Below are 16,481 nucleotides of genomic sequence, written 5' to 3' on the forward strand. Positions count from 1 at the left end.
CAACAGAATAGTAATTAAGACACGAAAACACTCAGTTTCTCTTATTTATCCTTTGTATTTTTTACATTGTGAGAAAAAATAATTCCAGTCAAAAATTTTCTTTTTATAAAAGATATACGTGGTATATCTTTTATAGGCCTTGATTCAATCAGAAATGAGGTTATATGCATCACAGCCACTAAAGGCAAAGTTTCTGCATTGGCAGTAATCCCATTGAGAAGATGAATCTTGCCATGTGGATTTAAAACCTGCAGTTAGACAACACAGTTTTGGATGAATCAAGGCCTTCGTGATGTGCATCAAAAAAAGCCATATAAACAAGGTCTGGTGAGGGTCCCTATTTTTACAGTTGGCCTGGGTGGGTGGCGGTCCCAGGGAAAGAAAAGGTTTAAGTCCAATGCTCTACAATACTTCCGGTTTTGCTGTGCACTTGTGGAGTTTCAGGTTTCGCTTATTTGCATAAGCTTTTCCGCAGATGTCACAGACACATGCTTCAACTCCGGTGTGCACGTGATGTTCGTGATATTTCAGGTGACTTGGCTGGCTGAACCTCTTCCCACACTGATCACAGCCGTACGGTTTCTCCCCAGAATGAACGAGCAAGTGAATTTTGAGGGCCTGCTTGTTAAAGAAACCTTTCCCGCAAACATTGCAATGACACGGTTTCTTCCCCGTGTGAGTGACCATGTGATTTTTTAGGGTGTAATGACTTGAACAAACCTCTGAACAAATCTCACACTTGAAAGGCTTTTCTCTGTCATCAGTGTGCTTGCTCAGTTTGTGTTTTGTCAGGGTTCCAGATTGGGTGTAGCTTTTACCACAAAGGTCACAGGAGTACAATTTCTCACCCGTGTGAATCATCTTGTGTCTTTTGCAATTATTTGAAGAGTGAAATTGTTTACCACAAATATCGCAAGAATAAGGTTTCTCTTCCTTGTGCCTCAGCATGTGTTTATGCAAGTGGTTCCTTTTGGCAAAACATTTGCCACATACATCACAGATAAAACATGGCATTTCTCTAGGGTGGGTTAACATTCTGTGCTTTCTGAGAGCATTTCTATCACTGAAACTTTGTCCACATACAGTACAACTATGCTCCTTTGGTTTATGCGTTGTCATATGGGCTTTTAAGCACCAAGTTGTAAAGAACATTTTGCCACATGATTCACAGCAATACTTTCTCTCCCTTGAAGGGGGTTTCTGCTGATTAGCCAATCCTTCTATGGTTTGTAAGATCTTTGGGCAGCTAAATGTCCTGAATGTCTTCCGTCCAACGCATCGGTGCCTTTCCCCTAGAAACTTCCTTTCACAAACTGTGCATGTGGTTGTTTTCTCGGTTTTATGGCGCTTTATGTGCGACTGCAAAGTACCTTTCTTACGAAACACTGCATCACAATCAGTACAACTGAAGGTTTCCTCCAGGTGTCTTTTGGAGTGTTCGTCAAGCTCTTCGGCCTGATTAAAACCTTTCCCACACTGAGGACAGCTGTAGGGTTGGAGGTGTCTAGTCAGATACCATTTCTTCTTAAACTTCTTCCCGCAATGAGAACAAACGATTGGTCCCTTGTCGACCTCATCTGCAGAATCGCCACACTGTACCTCTTGTTCTTCTCCATCTCTCGATATGTGTTTTTTGGAGTGCTCTTCAAGCTGTTTGGCCAGATAAAAACTTTTCCCACACTGAGAACAGTTATAGGGTTTTGTATGGGTCTGAAAGTGTCTCGTCAAATCATATTTCTTCTTGAAACATTTCCCACAATGGGAACAGACTAGAGAAGCCCTGTGGACAGTGTCTGCAGAATCCCCACACTGGACCTCAGGATCTTCTTCACGCCTACGTGGGTGTTGCTTGAGTGGGTCTGATAAAGATCTAGGTTGAATATAACAATTGTTAATCACCCCAAACTTTGCCTTTCCTCTTTGTTTAAACAGTAATTTTGACAGTGGGAAATAAAATAAGTCAGTCAGTTGATTCTATAGTGAAGCTTTAGAAAGTGTTTTGGCGGTCCTAACCTGGGTGTCTTCAGCCTGGTTGAGGATGAGACCTGCAGGTGGATGTTAGTTTTCTTGCTGGGATCTTCATCAGGGAGCCACTCTTCATCTCTAGGGTCTGGATTCTCCTCCTGATCATCAGACTCAGAAGATGATGACTTGTCTGTGACATAGAAGGGAAAAAGTATTAGTAAAAAGTTGACACACTCATTCAAGTGAATGGGTGTGTCCAAACATTTGATTGGTACTTTAGAAAGTTGGGAAAACCAATTAGAGACAGGTGATAGGTGATTAACAAGAACACTGTGCTCCATACAAAACAAACCTTGCACTCCCTTTGCCCTAAAACATAGTGATAAATGCACATTACTTTTTAATATATTTCACAGCAATTCAGGATGGTAAAATTGTTCCCTAAACCATTTTGTGCATGATTTTAGCTCATCACAAACACACTGTGGATATTTGTAGAAAGCAGGAAAGTACAAAAACATAGTTAAAAACTTATTCTGACAACCATTCAGTGCCAATCCAGAAAAATCTATTGCAGAAAAATATTAAAAAGAATTGCATCTATCCCATCAAAGCGATATGGATAATTTCATTATCAAACCAAATACTTGAAATGCTTTTTTTTGATAACTTTCAAAAGTATACAAAATTACCCGCCCAACCACATTACGTTCCAACAGTTTATTCAATAAAGAACAAAATTGCTTACTGGGCTGAACAATGTGACCCTGTCCAAAATCTTATCACCATATTCTGTAAATAAACCTCTCCTAATCCCACAACAAAGAACATGTTATGCTACTAACCATTAGGCTCATTCCACACACAACTTCAAAAGAGCATAACTCAGTCATGACTATTATAATACCATCTGAATCTGGTTACTTCTAGGTCTCTGTGACCTAGCCACGTGGTCTGTGGTTGACACCTGCGGAGTACCTGTTTGGGGGGCCCGTTGCTGTTGCTGTCCCTGTCCTTGTCCATCTGGTCATACTTCTGACCTAGTCTATTTTTGAAATAGACTCTGGATTTAGCCCAGATAAATTTATTAATAATTCCAATTGGACTCTTAATATCTCACCCGGCACAGCCAGAAGAGGACTGGTCACCCCTCTGAACCTGGGTCCTCTCTAGGTTTCTTCCTAAAATTCAGCCTTCTTAGGGTGTTTTTCCTAGCCACTGAAATTCAACACTACTGTTGTTTACTCCTTGGGGTTTAAGGCAGGGTGTCTCTGTAAAGCACTTTGTGATAACTGCTGTTGTAAAAAGGGCTTTATAAATACATTTGATTGATTGATTGAATTAATGTGTGTGTCTAGCGTAAAATGTTGAATTAACCTAGTCCCCAGGCTGTCACACGACGTATTTGAGCCTGCAACCAATCTGACGTTGGCCTTTGAGTGGTAGTATTATTTCATCGGGGTAACCATACTCGGTAAAGTAAGTTGTGTTTTGATTTCATCAGATCAAAATCCTGAGCGTTGGGTCCGAATGGAGCGCTCTTTCTTATGTTTTATCACGTAATCAAACACTGTCCATTACATCCAGTCAGCCTGAGCCGGCGACTCCTCAGAAATAAGATAAGGGGCTGAAGGCCCATAATCTAAAAGCAGCCCTCCGTCAATGACCTATAGCCACTATGGTAACATCATTACATCGCAATGACCGAAGTTTCTGGGAACGAGATGAGTGTAGAGCGCAGATGATTAATTACGATTAATTACGATTAATACGAACCACAATGGGGCCTAATAGCCCGCAAACAAACTCAGCAGCCTCCAAGCACCTCAAAACCCAGACAATCAATTCCTTAAGTGGCCGCACTTCACGTGATTATACGCGACGTGATTTGAGTGGGGGCGGTATCGTCACTTGACGTGATTATAAAGTAATCGCAGCACAGTGTCTAGAGAGGGAAGCTGCCATCCAGATTACGGTCCAGCTCACACACGCCTTACTAGCACCACTACAATAAATGACTGACTTCAAAACGTTACTCACCGCTCATTGTTTCGGTTTGTGTCGCTGGTTCTCCTCTAACATGTTGTGGAATAGTTATAAGTGCGCTATAGTTTGCTGCTGGTGTAACTGAGATTACTCCTTCACCTTCTCCAGTCTTCTGCACCTTCACGAGTAATGATATTTTCTCCATCGATGTTCTACTCAAGACTTCCATAAACGATGCAAACTTCATCTGAAAGATTAAAAACAGGCTAAATTACTGATAGGATCACTGCCTAACCAGTCATGGTTTATGTTAGCACTTCCAAAGTACGGAGTGGCACCACGAGTTTTATACATTGATTATTTGTTCTTCACTAAATTAAAATCTTAATATAATGGGTCCCGATTATCATAAGAAATTAAATACCTAAGCCAACAATGCAGTAACATTAGTGGAGAATGCTTTAGCAACTACTTAATTTCCTGGAGATTCAACAGCAGAAACAAGGAAAATAGCAGCATCCCAAGACAAGCAGACGACGGGGGAGCGTCTGACTGATGAGGGAGCACAAAACAGTAGAAATAGCAAATCACTACTAAATCGAGCTAGTAAACACTTGGCTAATGGATAGTACAAAACTTTAACTGTGCACTCTCCCCTATCAACTTCATTTAGATTATTAGATAAATTGCAATACACTTGTTTGGTGCTGAAGTCTGTCATTATATACATTTGCAGTTCTAGCTGTATTCCATATTCCACTGAATAGCCAGATATCTCCCATTTACTTGCCACTCCAGCCGCCCAAGTGGAGGGGGAAGGCAACAGCATCTAACATTGGGGCCAACTCTATCACCACGTTTAGTGAGAACACAACTGATATGCCCTGATTCCCAACGACGACGAGACGGGGAGGCCATCAGAGCCGAGGCGCAAAGATGGCAGAGGAAAATTACCGCCCTCAACGTCAACACAACGAATGAGATATAAAGGGGCCTCCAGGACAAAGCGACAACCTGAAGTACACGACAGGCACAGGTAGGATGCGGATGTTCAGTCTGCACCTGACGGCTAGACCGATGTTGTAGTTTTGGAATGGACCGCAGGCGCGAGCTTGCCACTTCATATGAGATGAGCAAGAACTCCCACGTCACTGAGCAGCCTGAGGAACATCTGCAATAACTACTGGAAGGTCCTGCGCATGCCTGATGCGTCGTTCCATACTGGTGAGGGAAGACTTGTGATGAAGAGCGCCCCAAGGCCGTGTTGAGCAAGTGTTAGGCATAAAGACTTCCCAGTTGTTTTGAAAGCACCACACGTCAGCCCGTCCAGCTTTGTGCGCTCACCGTGTTGGTTGTTTTCACACGCTCCATTTCGCTCTTTAGTAAAGTGCCATCTTCAATCTTTAAAACCGCAGCACACTCATCGAGGAGTCTCCCCATCTCCCTAACTGCAGATTTAACCAATAACTCCATAATATTGGATAACTGTGTCTGAAATATATCTTTGCTGGACATGGCTGCAAACCTGCATCTGTAGGTTTGTAATAGTTTGTTTGCTTTGGAATATGCGTCTTTACCGCTTTCAAATGTTTCCGGTCCCACTGTATAATCGTCCGTAAAAATACAATTGAGCAGAAGTGTTCCTACCCACGTTTTACAGTAGCCACGTCCCTCTACTGGGGTTCAGGTGTAAATAGATTTATCAATTTACAATAGACGACAGTGAGTAGATAGACATCAGCTAGTTTACTGTATGTTGGCCAGTTGGAAATTAGGGCAACACAATACAAAGATGTATAAGTCACAAAACCTTAGGTTGAGTCAAGACTAACAAGTCCCAATGGCAGAAGTATTCAAACATCTTCTCTGGGACCCCTAGTCATTGCATGAATTGAATATATTCCAAATCCAACAAACCTGGTTAGACTCTTCAGCTAATCATTAAGCCCTTGTTAAGTGAAACAGGTGGTCGTTCTGGGGCTACAACAAACTGAGGCCCCCCCAAGGAGAGGGTTGACCACCTACCCCCAAACTTGAACAGTTGAGTCAGGAGTCAAAGCCAGGAGCCAACGTCTGGATTCCTCCATATAGGCTACTGGCAGTGGTTGAAGATATATACTGGGTTGTTTGGCCACTGATTGTAAAATTAGCTTGTTGCTCAATTTTCTGTCATGTACTGTATATAAGAGCTGATGTGATGTCATCAAATAATTTGCTTTCAAACCTGGATTTCATGACCAACTGAAGTATGATATTGATTCTACTTTTAGATTGTAAACACACACACACACACACACACACACACACACACACACACACACACACACACACACACACACACACACACACAACAAATCCAGACCAAAATGGGAGATTTAAAGAAAAACACGTTTGTTGTTCATTAAATATTTTTGAATAATAAAATCATGGAAAATTAAGTCAGCATATATTTTTGATATACATTTCCAACTTAAATTGCTTAATGCATGTCTTTGACCTATTCTAAGCCCAGATATCTTTAATTAACAGAGGTCTCTATAGTTCTGTGTATAAGATGTAAAGACCACCCCACAAAATCCTAGTGTGCACACTATAAGGAAATACAACTAAATGAGTAAGACCTTTAATCTATTAACCTCTGGTGTAGGAATGCTGTGATGTCAGTAGAGTGTACACACGTGTGCTTGTCAGAGGAAGTAAAGGAAGGAAGAGGTTGTAGTATGCCTCTCACTTGCATTGGATTTATCCAAATAATATGCAAGCTCAGCTGTGTCCAGTCTAAAAATAGTGCAATAAAAAAGGTACTTGTATACAAAATGCTTCAGCCGATTAAAGATTTATTCAGATTTGTCTATCAGTAAGGTCGGACAACTTAACAAATTATATATTTCCTTTTCAGAATGGGTTCATTACAGAGTGACTCAGAGAAAAGCAAAACTGCAGAGCTTTATTCTTGCTCATACATACAGAATATTAGCATGTAAAGAAGCAATTATACTAGATTTAAATCACTAATTCAGTGAATTGATTTATGTTAGTGTCAAATGAAAACAGCAGGAGAACTTTGATGTAAACATACAAGCAATAAACATTTGACAGACATTCACCTCAGGAAATGGATATATTCACAACCTCAATGAAAAATGACATGGCTACCGAACTCTGACCACACGAAGTTACATTGATAAGAAATTGACAATAAGAGACAATTAACGTCTACAATTAGAATCATCTAGATCAATCAAATCAGTTTGTCATATTCCAAAACATGCGCTTGCACAGCAGTGTTCTTGAACACTCGACCGTTAACTTTCATACATTTTGGATTCTCAGCGTTCTATAAACTCATGTGGTCAACAGAATAGTATGAATACAGGGTACTTACTGAAGCCCCAACGTTTGGGAAACATTGGTCTGTGCTTCCCCAATGGATGGCGGTCTCATAGCTACGGCAAACTAGGGTCTGGCGTCAGACTATTGCATCTCTGTGGACAACGACTTGGGCTTAACTGTGACAGAGCAAACCACTGCAATGTCTGATGTAAGTCATGTAACGATCATGTCATATTCTCACCAAGTTTGTGATGGAGCGAAACTGCAGAAGTCGATAGAGGACAATGGAACTAGAATGACAACAATTAAAATGTCATGGAAACTTGTGGGGGAAAGATCCCAAATGCCATCATTGGCCCTGAGCAAAAAACTAAAATGTTTTGCCTGCACTTCAGCGGTTGTGTGTATTTAACGATGTGTTGAGGTAATGAAATTAAGTTAAATCAGAGAACAATTCTTCTACAGATCAACCCAAATGTATGTTGTTATCTTTGCCAATAAACATCTTTGACAACCACCACGAAATGCTGTATGTTAGTTGGGTAACAGCTCATACGAATGAGAGTTAACATTCAAAGACATTTCTTGTGAAACTGAACATGGAAAATGTGGTAATTGTTATGGGGTTAAACTTTGTAAGATCAGATTTGTGGCATGTGACAATAATTGCATCAAGGCATTTGATCAGGGAGAAATTCAGGGTAAAAAGCCTCACAATCTCATCACAACATTCTGGTATTATAAGTCCGATGGCAAGAGCAGTGTCTGCTTGCTCATACACAATTTCACAGGCACAGTCAGAAGAACACTGGACCAACCAAACACTTAACACAAATATTTTGAAACTTCATCACTGTCCTTTTTAATCCTTTGCATGTTTTCCTTTCACCTGGGAAAGCCTGGAACGGGTACCATTCAGAAATACATTCGTCACTGACAGGTTGGGCATTTAGCTGTGGAGTTAAAAGACCTCCGGCTTTGCCGGCGCAGTGCATTTGTGCAGTTTCAGATTCTGCCTGTTGGCGTAGGCCTTTCCGCAGATGTCACAGACACACGCCTTGACTCCGGTGTGCACGTGATGTTCGTGATATTTCAGGTGACTTGGCTGGCTGAACCTCTTCCCACACTGATCACACCCGTACCGCTTCTCCCCTGAGTGAATGAGCAAGTGGATTTTGAGGGCCTGCTTGGAAAATAAACCTTTTTCACAAAAGCTACAATTATATGGTTTATTTCCCGTGTGAGTGACCATGTGATTTTTTAGAGTATAACGACTTGAACAAACTTTCCCACACACATCACACTTGAAAGGCTTCTCGCCACCATCGGTGTGCTTATTCAGTTTGTGTTTTGTCAGGGTTCCAGATTGGGTGTAGCTTTTCCCACAAAGTTCACAGGAAAACAATTTCTCACCTGTGTGAGTCATCTTGTGTCTTTTGCAATTACCTGAAGAATGAAACCTTTTACCACAAATATCACAAGAATAAGGTTTCTCTTCCTTGTGCCTCAGCATGTGTTTATGCAAGTGGTTCCTTTTGGCAAAACATTTACCACATACATCACAGATAAAACATGGCATTTCTCTAGGGTGGGTTAACATTCTGTGCTTTCTGAGAGCATTTCTATCACTGAAACTTTGTCCACATACAGTACAACTATGCTCCTTTGGTTTATGCGTTGTCATATGGGCTTTTAAGCACCAAGTTGTAAAGAACATTTTGCCACATGATTCACAGCAATACTTTCTCTCCCTTGAAGGGGGTTTCTGCTGATTAGCCAATCCTTCTATGGTTTGTAAGATCTTTGGGCAGCTAAATGTCCTGAATGTCTTCCGTCCAACGCATCGGTGCCTTTCCCCTAGAAACTTCCTTTCACAAACTGTGCATGTGGTTGTTTTCTCGGTTTTATGGCGCTTTATGTGCGACTGCAAAGTACCTTTCTTACGAAACACTGCATCACAATCAGTACAACTGAAGGTTTCCTCCAGGTGTCTTTTGGAGTGTTCGTCAAGCTCTTCGGCCTGATTAAAACCTTTCCCACACTGAGGACAGCTGTAGGGTTGGAGGTGTCTAGTCAGATACCATTTCTTCTTAAACTTCTTCCCGCAATGAGAACAAACGATTGGTCCCTTGTCGACCTCATCTGCAGAATCGCCACACTGTACCTCTTGTTCTTCTCCATCTCTCGATATGTGTTTTTTGGAGTGCTCTTCAAGCTGTTTGGCCAGATAAAAACTTTTCCCACACTGAGAACAGTTATAGGGTTTTGTATGGGTCTGAAAGTGTCTCGTCAAATCGTATTTCTTCTTGAAACATTTCCCACAATGGGAACAGACTAGAGAAGCCCTGTGGACAGTGTCTGCAGAATCCCCACACTGGACCTCAGGATCTTCTTCAAGCCTACGTGGATGTTGCTTGAGTGGGTCTGATAAAGATCTAGGTTGAATATAACAATTGTTAATCACCCCAAACTTTGCCTTTCCTCTTTGTTTAAACAGTAATTAGGGCAGAATTCTATATAGTGAAGCTTTAGAAAGTGATTTGGCGGTCCTAACCTGTGTGTCTTCAGCCTGGTTGAGGAGGGGACCTGCAGGTTGATGTTAGTTTTCTTGCTGGGATCATCGTCAGGGAGCCACTCCTCATCTCTAGGGTCTGGATTCTCCTCCTGATTATCAGACTCAGAAGATGAAGACTTGTCTGTGACAGAGGACAGAGACATTTAAAGAGTTGGGCCTAAACAAAAAAAGAAAAAACAATTGTTCTTACATTAAAACACTCCACTATGTTATAATTGTGGGAAGGAAAACGATTGAAGTTAAGGCCACAACGAGTACATCATGAGCTTAAATAACTAGTTGGCCAACACTGACTGATGTTGAGTGACCGGCCATATTTTTCTAGTAAGAAAAAAACTAATATTCTAGTAATTTGCCAGACATTCTTGTGAAGAGCTGCTCACAGTCAGTGAGCCTGTGGAGTCCCCCAAAACATTAGCCATCTAACAGTCCCTGTTATACAGGCCGCATCATAACCAAGTTACTTACCAGTCTTTGTTCCTTTCCGTGTCAACACTGCTCCTCTGATATCTTCTTGTGGACCAATTATAACTACACAGGACTTTACTTCCGGGTTAACAGATATTACCGTATCTGCAAATGGCTTGAAACCCGAGGTCACCTCTGTTTCATCCACGGCCATCACCAGTAATGATATTTTCTCCATCAAGCTTTTGCTCAACACTTCCATGAATGATGCAAACTTCTCCTGAAAAATTTAGGACAGAAGGTATTACTAATTCCCCCAATGACCATCCTAAATATACACAAACTTCTGAAGAAATACCATGTCATACAGTTTATTTTAAAGAAAGCGACAGGATTGGATGTGACTCCACAATTGATTGTTTTAAAACAGAATACATTTTTTTATTGATCCTGGATGCAGATTGGAGGAGCAGTGTTCCAAGTAACACCTTTCAAAACAACATATCAACAGTATAATAATCTTCATGGATACAACCAAGTAAATAAATAAGTAGCGGTCAATATGCACATTGCTGTTTATTCCAAAAATACAGTGCCCCGCAAAAACAAATGTATGGAAGGGTAACAGCACGTGCTTCTCCCAGTGCTTCCTTTCCACCAAACAAACAAAATGTGTTTTCAGGCATCCAAGTAAATGCCAATGGAAGAAAAGCCGAAAACAAACAGATGCAGCAAGCCGCTGTCGCTCCAGTTGTGCGTGTGACACGACAGACGACGGCTTACCTACAAGGTATGATCAAACCATACATCCCAGAGAGTTATTTCCCCCCCTACAGGAAGGCAGCTCCCTCTCAGCCAAGTGTAAGACTCTTCTGGTGCTCCAAAAGAACCAGCTTCCCACTGAAGCTAGCCTGGCTGAATCCCTGTCAGGGAGGATGTCACGTGAGTCGCTAAGGGCAGGACTAGCAGTTTGCAGCCAGTGTGGCCCGCCAGTGAACCCGTTAGAAACGGCACACTGACGTTGGCGTCGCGAACATGCGCAACCCCTTTGAGTATCCACGAAGGATTACTATGGTTTGATCCTAGCAACGTCGCTTAGACGGAAAGATTCAACTTCGTTGATGTCGCAGAAGTCAGCCTCAAACGATAGGCTAGAAACCAATCACAACAAGGTGTATCCGTAGTCCTGACAGAAAACACCATGTCTTACTTGAACCATTATTCGAGAAACCGTACACATATAATGGCTTGGCATTTGGTTCTGTTCCTCTAGAGAAACTCACCGCAATCACATGATGGTGTATATAGTACTACTAACATTAATATAATGGTATATTATAATAGTAATACCGATGGCAATGAGCAAGGTCAAGCAGTACCAATCCTCCGCAGATGGACACAGGACAAACAGGTGGTGGTGTAGTTTAGCAACCGCATGCAAGACAATCAGCAGAGTAGCAGACAGTTCTACTTCAATAGACCGCCATATTAGATTAGGTATCTTGAGACTGTGGTAGGAGCGATGACAAAGTCAGCTGATGCGTGTCTGAGCCAATGTCCATTCAAGTTCCATGGCCTAACTAGCTGCACTCATAAAGAATGTACCCAACTGGCTCTGAGACCCAATAAACACAGACTTGGTTTTTCTACAATATAATTTAATAAAAAAGGTTCAGTAAGTTGAAATGCATTTCTTTTGAGAATACCAGTTAAGTTGGTACACTGTCAGTGTCCTCATTCGTCCTGATGTGTTATAAACATAACACGAAGTTTATTCCAAATCTTCAGACTGATAAACTGAGTGGTAACTGAGTGGTAACTGAGATTCCACCACCTAAACCCTGCCCTACATCAAATGTATACAATTAAACTAGAAAAAAACATATTTAAACATAATTATGCACATCCCAAACATAATCGCAGTGATGATATTGCATAACACTATCCCAACCTTACACTGAATTACGATGAAATATTTATTTTTCGGGATCATGAATGTGATTTCGGTTAATATGATTGGCCAATACCGACAAACACAAGTTACATTCCGATTAGCCAATTTAACTCAACCCCACGTGGGTTAGAAACAAACTCAGTTTTCAATAGTTTGCATTACAGTACAGTCACAGTGGTGTGCTGGGGCCAATGCCCACTCGATAGAGACGGCCATAACATTTGGTTTGTTGATGCACTTACCGTGTTTATTGTATTCACGCGCTCCATTTCGATTTTCAGTAAACTATCCTCTTGGCCATCCAAAACAGCAGCACTCTCATCGAGGAGTCTCCCCATCTCCCTAACGGCAGATTCAACTAATAACCCCATAAAGTGGGATAACTGTGCCTGAAACATCTCTTTGCTTGTCATGATAGCTAGCCGGCTAGGGGTTAGCTTTGGTTAGTTGCCTTGTCGTTGTCAAATATTTCCGGTCCTACCGTATTGTTGACCGAAATGAAACAAGCGAGCGAGCAGAAATGTTCTACGTTGAGCTTTACCGTTATTGGTGCAGTACCGCCACAAGCAGTCCTTCTCCTATTTTGTCCAGGAAAATGTTTTTTCAGTTAAACCTTAAATCGCTTCGACCTATCAGTGGTTTTCAAAATATTTGTTTAAGTTATTCACATTTTTGTGAGTTATTATAAGTGTTCTGGTTCGAGCTGTATAAACCCAGCTATCAAAATATACCCTGCGTTGTCTAAATTAACCTAAACTGCATCTTACTGTTTTCTTTACCTGGCTAGGCAAAGTAAACGACTTAATCCGTCTGGTCATGACAGATAAAGGAGATGGTACATTTGTGAAAATGTCATTTTCTTTCTGCTGAATTGAGCGTCCACTAGGCTGTATACTTTGATGTCATACTGACACATGAAGTAAACGTCATTTTAATGTTGGTTGCACAATAAGGTATTCATATTAAATGAAAAGGTATTAAAAAATATTTCACCCAAGGAAATTATTTGCTCACATCACCCTTATGCCAATGTTTAATCTTAACAGATTGGTCATGAATTCCACTAAACAAAACATGTTTTCAAAATTCTATCTCGTACGGTTCGACCGTGTGATATTTACACACCAAATATCCCAAATATTTGGGTCTTGCTTCATGCGGAGTGTGGTTTGACACGAAATGGAATTGGAGAAATGTACAGTATGAAGATTTATTTCGACTGTAAACGTATTTATAAACCGATTATATACTTAATTCATAACTTACTGAAACATTTATCCAGCTCGTCAGTTAAGTATTACTGATACCAAGTATCACTTGGTCTCTCAGACCATTCATTAAATTAACCATTTGAAGAAGGTTAAGCTTCCTGTTGTAATTTAATCAATATAACCATGCTGCAGCTTTAGAATACAATAAACAAATAAATAAGGTCTGAGTATACATATGTAAATTGTAACGATTTGTCTGCCTGTAATTTCGTGTTTGCGAAGTGTTGGACGCCAGACTGTCTGTTGCTATGTCGTTAGTATGGCCATCAAAATAAACAATAGACGTATTTCACATGAATCTCAGTGTATTATATTATCACCCTAGGCATTATTAAAACATTTCTCCAGATTATAATCTAAGTGATTAATAACAGCAAATATGTACTACAGCTGTTTAGATTTTAGTCATTTAGATAATACTCTTTTGCATTGCGATTTACAATAGGAAATGTCCTATTTTTTCATCTGGATCTAAGAGATTTCCGTTACTCCCTAAACTCAAGGTTAACCTCTCTACTTCCCCAGAGTTTCTTGTGAGCACAAACCAGCATTTTTGAAGAGTTATTTGACTGTAAAATAAAAATGTTCATTAGAAATGTCACACTTCAGGAAGCACATCAGTCTGACACATCAGTCTGGTATTTTGGGGTACTGCAAGTGAGAATATTTTCACATTTCAATCAATATTCAATTTAGCAAGAAACTAAGAATGCAAAAGTTTGCGAATGCGGGGAGAGAAGCTTCAACACAATCAATTTCGGTTTTTTTCGTAGGAGCAGCGACGTCACTGGCTGATGACAGCAAGATAATAGGATGAGTGTGTGCGTGTGTGTGAAGGCAGATAATGGGTTGAGCGCGTGTCCTCCTCTGATAGTATAGATCAAACTAGGGCTGCACCATGACTCATTGGAGTTTGTGTCACACCCTGGCCGGGAGGGGCTGCGACTCTGTTCTGTCCCACTAGTTCGGACCACACCATCCTATGTTCAAACGCTGAGTACAGAAAAAAACCAAACATCTAACATAGCTGACACAGGGTCATCGGATTTGGCAATTAGTGGAAGAACATGAAAACGGAGGTCACAGTCTTTTATTTCTCACCCTATCACTGTTTCCAGGAAAACCGTTTTAACAATGAGGAATGACACAACAATGAAGACTAAATAGACAACAATAAATCTAAATTAAAACTGTCTTCGATGGAGGGACTGACGTGTTGATCTGTCACTTGACTTGTCATCTCATGGACGTTTTTACCTCCTAACAAAGTCAAGGCTTCGGAAACAACTGCTAGATGTCGCCACGCCTCAATCTCACCTGCATGTTCCCCTCTGTCAGGGGGTCTAAAGAGGGCGGGACCCACAGTGAGCCAATCACGACACTCAACGAAACAGCTAAGAGCACCTGGGCCAAAGCATCCACAGGGCGATCGGGCACAACCGCAATGCCTCTTTGTCTGTGAAAGAGAGAGAGAAAGAGAGAGAGAGAGGGAGACTGAGTGAGAGGGAGAGAGAGTGAGAGTGAGAGAGAGATGGGGGCGGGCGGGCGGGAGAGAGAGTGAGAGTGAGAGAGAGAGTGAGAGATCACTGTGCTTTAATCAGGAGTTGTTTGATGGTGCATAGAGTTGATTACCTAAAGAGTAGTCAGTCCAACCACTGTCACTGTCATCGATCAGGACCACCCTCCATAGTCTATAACCATATTTCACATTCCTCTGACACATTAATATGTTCACACACACCTTCATTGTGCATTATATTATTATTATGTAAATTATATTATTACTCATATCAGCAAGAAGTTCTGGAGTCTGGGTTCCCTTGGAACAGGAATGAATGGAATTCTAACGGCTAGCATGGAAAAGTAGACCGTTCAGTCCTGCAACGGTGTGTGTTTGTGTGTGTGTGTGTGTGCATGTGTGTGTGGTAGATAGTAGTTAGGTATCGTCAGGTTTCAAGTTACATAATGAATCCAACTACAGTTATGGTTTTCAATTCTTTTCCACACTGAATGGTGTTTCGGAGAGGTTGCTGCTAACTATCAATTGGCTCTTGTAATTATCTCTCTGATTGGGGTCGAAACCTCTCATTTAGCTCTGCAATGTGTGTGCGCGTGTGTGTCAGCACCTCTCAGAGAGAGACATTCTCTGCAGCATTTCAGTTCCACGCTCCATTTGATAAAGGACACTCTTTCATGAATCATTATTTGTTTCTCGATCAGTGGAGCCAAGCTATTGTTGATGTCCACACAACGTTTTCTCTCAGCCACACCAGGCTTACATTTCTAAAAGCATAGCAAACAGGAAAGAGAATGACAACTCAATAAATCTGTCCCCATGGCGGACCATGCTCAGTCCACAGGTAGAGCCCCTTCAAGCGTGTTATTGCACTAACAAGGAAAACGATACGAGCAAGTACAGTGTGTGATTCACAAAAGAATGGCTCACACAGACATGTCCGCCCAGGCTAGATGTGACGCACTCAGCACACGATTTCTTCAGGACTCTTCGGTTGCCAGCCGTTTTGGGCAGAAACTGTGTTTTAATTAGCTTAGCTAAATGAATAAAGAGTGGACGCAGCATTACATATGACCAGTAAGGTGCTGACAGACAGGTGATGCTTTAGGGTGCTATAAAGCAGACGGAGCAGAGATGGCCAAATTATTCTGGTTCAGCATGGCTGGGTTTCATAGCCGAGGAGGACGGTAAAAATGTGGTTGAGAAGTGACAGAGAGAGGAGGCGTTATGACATTGGGAAAGCCCGCGGAGTAGGACGGGGACCAGACACTTGTAAATGTGCTACATGGCCACCGCATATACTAGTCAGCCGACTCCCATCTTAAGGTTTTATTACTGCAAATGTGCAGCTCTTCACATTTGTGTTGAAACAATTTCCATTGGTTCTAATGAAGGGCTGTGGGGTATCGGAGAGTTTGTTGACATGTGATATTAATTGTCCATAAAGAGTTTTTATGAATTATGTATATAAAG

At 41.3% G+C, this 16,481-nt stretch overlaps 1 protein-coding gene across 10 annotated transcripts; it reads right to left on the reverse strand.

Moving 5' to 3' along the window:
• Positions 1-30: 30 nt before the first annotated feature.
• Positions 31-13,111, reverse strand: LOC105018038 (gastrula zinc finger protein XlCGF57.1-like). 10 transcript variants are annotated; one of them, XM_034287734.1, is made up of 4 exons: positions 12,464-13,111; positions 10,328-10,547; positions 9,839-9,980; positions 31-1,870 (listed from the first exon to the last, which is right to left on the reverse strand). In XM_034287734.1, the coding sequence occupies exons 1-4, from the start codon at positions 12,632-12,634 to the stop codon at positions 403-405; spliced, it is 2,001 nt and encodes a 666-aa protein (XP_034143625.1). In that variant the 5' UTR covers positions 12,635-13,111; the 3' UTR covers positions 31-402. The 10 variants fall into 10 exon arrangements, with proteins under 10 accessions (XP_034143625.1, XP_010881445.1, XP_010881443.1 ...); XM_010883143.4 differs by lacking the exons at positions 9,839-9,980; positions 10,328-10,547; positions 12,464-13,111 and adding exons at positions 2,014-2,155; positions 4,006-4,198; positions 5,762-5,784; XM_010883141.4 differs by lacking the exons at positions 9,839-9,980; positions 10,328-10,547; positions 12,464-13,111 and adding exons at positions 2,014-2,155; positions 4,006-4,198; positions 5,529-5,618.
• Between the last annotated feature and the right edge of the window lie 3,370 nt (positions 13,112-16,481).

Source organism: Esox lucius, chromosome 18, assembly GCF_011004845.1.
Source record: "Esox lucius isolate fEsoLuc1 chromosome 18, fEsoLuc1.pri, whole genome shotgun sequence".
Classification (NCBI taxonomy): Eukaryota; Metazoa; Chordata; class Actinopteri; order Esociformes; family Esocidae; genus Esox; species Esox lucius.